The sequence below is a fragment of the Centruroides sculpturatus genome, unplaced genomic scaffold (genome assembly GCF_000671375.1).
Source record: "Centruroides sculpturatus isolate CEXI.00-Female unplaced genomic scaffold, Cexi_2.0 scaffold677, whole genome shotgun sequence".
Lineage (NCBI taxonomy): Eukaryota > Metazoa > Arthropoda > Arachnida > Scorpiones > Buthidae > Centruroides > Centruroides sculpturatus.
Genome location: NW_019385011.1, coordinates 423,765 through 426,790, shown reverse-complemented (window position 1 = coordinate 426,790; position 3,026 = coordinate 423,765). Strand labels below are relative to the sequence as shown.

The 3,026-nt window shown below is 28.4% G+C and overlaps 1 protein-coding gene across 1 annotated transcript in view; it reads right to left on the bottom strand.

Annotated features, from left to right (window-relative positions):
* Positions 1-758: 758 nt before the first annotated feature.
* LOC111633377 (glycosyltransferase 8 domain-containing protein 1-like) overlaps positions 759-3,026 on the bottom strand; it is a 19,894-nt gene continuing 17,626 nt past the window's right edge. The window contains exon 9 of the mRNA XM_023377932.1: positions 759-765. Coding sequence (XP_023233700.1) covers positions 759-765 — 7 coding nt within the window. The remainder of the gene's footprint in view (positions 766-3,026) is intronic.

Here is a 3,026-nt window from a genome sequence, read left to right as displayed (position 1 = left end):
TCAGGCCACATCCTCCATCTTTACGTGGAAGGGTTAATCTTTCAAATAAATAAATAAAAACAAGAACTTATACTGGAATGAATAATATAAATAAAATAAAATAAACCTTTAACTATCCAGCAATAAATAATGTTTAATAAAAACGTTTTCAACCGTTTTTAAACGGCCATCTTCAGTTGAACCAATATTAAAAAGGAACACTAAAAAAGAACACATGAAATACAAATTAAACAGAAACTGAAATGCGCATGCATAATTCATTCCAGTATAAGTTCTTATTTTTATTTACAATTACAGTATATTTTTACTCTCAAATTATACTAATTGGAAGATAAAATTATAGAACATTACAATTTTGCAGGTCTCCTATAGATAAAATATATATAACTAAATTAAATTAAAATTACATACATATTACAAGATATCAATAAATCAAACTCACAGTTTCAATTTTTCTATACTCACAGAATTATTAGCAGCATTATACAATCCACAACAATTAATTAATAGCAAACAATGTAATGAAAACAGACAAGTACAAAAGTACAATTAATTAATTTCAAAAATATGAAATATAATAATTTAAATTATCAATGTAAAAAGTTGTTAAAAAGAAATCCATATATATATATGGATTTCTTTTTAACAACTTTTTAATTTCTTTTTTCTTTTTAACTTTTTAACATACTTCATATATATATATATATGAATAGCTGATTATAATTTATAAGTATAAAAAAGCAAAGAAACTAAATCTCTTATCCACTAAAAAAAAAAAAAAACTTAAAAGATTAAAAAGATTAGTTATTATGCAGAAATTGTAATAAATGAAATAAACATTAAATTAAATAATAAAGATGAAATCAAATTGTATGTCTGCTATGCAGATGATTATTTGATTGTTTTTAACACTCAAAACATTAATAAAGAAATAATGTTAGATGTAGCTTCTAATATTTATAGTAATATATAATTCGAAAAAAGTAAAAATTAACCATAGATTAAATTATCTTGATACTATGATTATTAATTCACAGTTTCAATATAAATTTATAAATTATAAAAAAGAATGTAGTGTAGATAAAACTATAAGTTATAAATCTTATTGCCCATTACAAATTAAAGAAAATACATACTTCATGGAATTGCAGAAAATTTATACTAGAACCACAGATATAAAAGATCAGCAAATAATGGTAAACAATTTAAATAAAAAGTTTATTTTTATGAATACCCAAAGTTAATTTTAACAAAATGAAGAAATAAATTTAAAATAAAATAGTTTAATGAAAGTAAATGTTATAAATTTCCTTACATAAAATACACACTTGAAAAATGTTCTAAATATGTTAAAAATTTTGGAACAACATTAGTTCCAGTTTTAAATAATAAAATGCAATCATATAATAATAAAAAATAATGTAAAAAAAATCAACCCCCTTTGAGTGACTTATGTAAAAAAGGAATAGTATATAAATTGGAATGTATGTGTGATTCCCCAAAACATTATTTAGGAGAAACAGATAGAATTTTAGATACTCAGGTCAAAGAACATGAAGCCACAATTTGATTGAATTATGTATAATCACTATGGTATACTCATACAGATGATAAAAATGGTACAATCAATAGAACATTCAAATCCTCTATAATGATAGACAATTATAAAAGAAAGTTTAAGGAACATATTGCAATTAAAAATTTTCCATAAAAAGATATTCTATTAAACACTTTAGAAGGTATAGAGATTTGTTAGAAATGGCATGGCATCATTAAAGACGACATAAAATAAAACATATTTAACTCATACTGATCCTNCAGTGTTTTAACGTCGCTAGTAGCGATAGAAAATTATTTTAATATATATATATTTTAAATTTAAAAAAATTCTTTCATTGGCTGTTTTTCGCGTGTGCGAGGTAGATGTGACTTCACCCTCTCTATTAGAGATGTGCCGGATCGTTAAAAATGTATATCCGCGGATACGGATCATTAGTGTCTAGATCCGCGGATACGGATCTCTACTTTCGTACTCAGTACGTGTGACCACGGACCGATAGTTGACGCTTTGCGTTAATAACGCGACGTGTTTTGACTTGCACTGCGCGTGTTTTTGTTTATAGTGTGAAAGTGTGCTAAATTAGAATTCACCACAAAGGCAGACAGGATAAAGTAACAAAAGTTGATATAATTTTCCAATTAAGCTATTTCGCGTCTTTATAGTGTGAAAGTGTGATAAATTAGAATTCACCACAAAGGCAGACAGGATAAAGTAACAAAAGTTGATATAATTTTCCAATTAAGCTATTTCGCGTCTTTATACAGATTCTATTTCAGGGAATTCCAACTTCACAGTGCAAACAGTAGCGTGCGAAATTACAGCGATAATAGTTCGCTGTACCCAAAGCACGTGTACAATACAGATCCCGATCGCGACAATATAACCCGGAACCTTAAAACTAACCTTAAACACTAATAACAGAAAAATGGATAGAATTAAGAAGACAGAAATAATGGTAGATAAGATAGAAATAGGGATATCTGGAGTTTTATCCCTTTTTTTCGGCTTGTTTCTTTATGCGTACTATTGGGTGGGATAACACACGTCCTTCTCCTATAACTGGCCAGTTCTCTTTTACAATAATTAGGATTTTTCCTTCCACAGTCGTCAATACGACCTTAAAACAGGATCTTTTTTCTGAACTATCCGGTCATTGAAAATACGACTCCAAGTATTCTCACCTCGTCCGTACACTCTGCCGTCCGGTTTACGAATGACCTGCTACGTCACTTCTCTTTTTTCTCCGGCTCCTGCTTACACCTTTGCTCCTCAAATTTCTAGGAACTGCTCATCCCACCCAAGGGACAGGGAATAGATAAGAAAGTTCTAGAACAAAACAGAACAATAGAACAAAGGGTAGAAAGAAGAAACGAAACTAAACTAAAATTAATATTTACAAAAATATAGCGTACCGCCACAATAGTTTAGTGCAGTGTTTCCCAACCTTTTTTGTGCTATGCCCCAC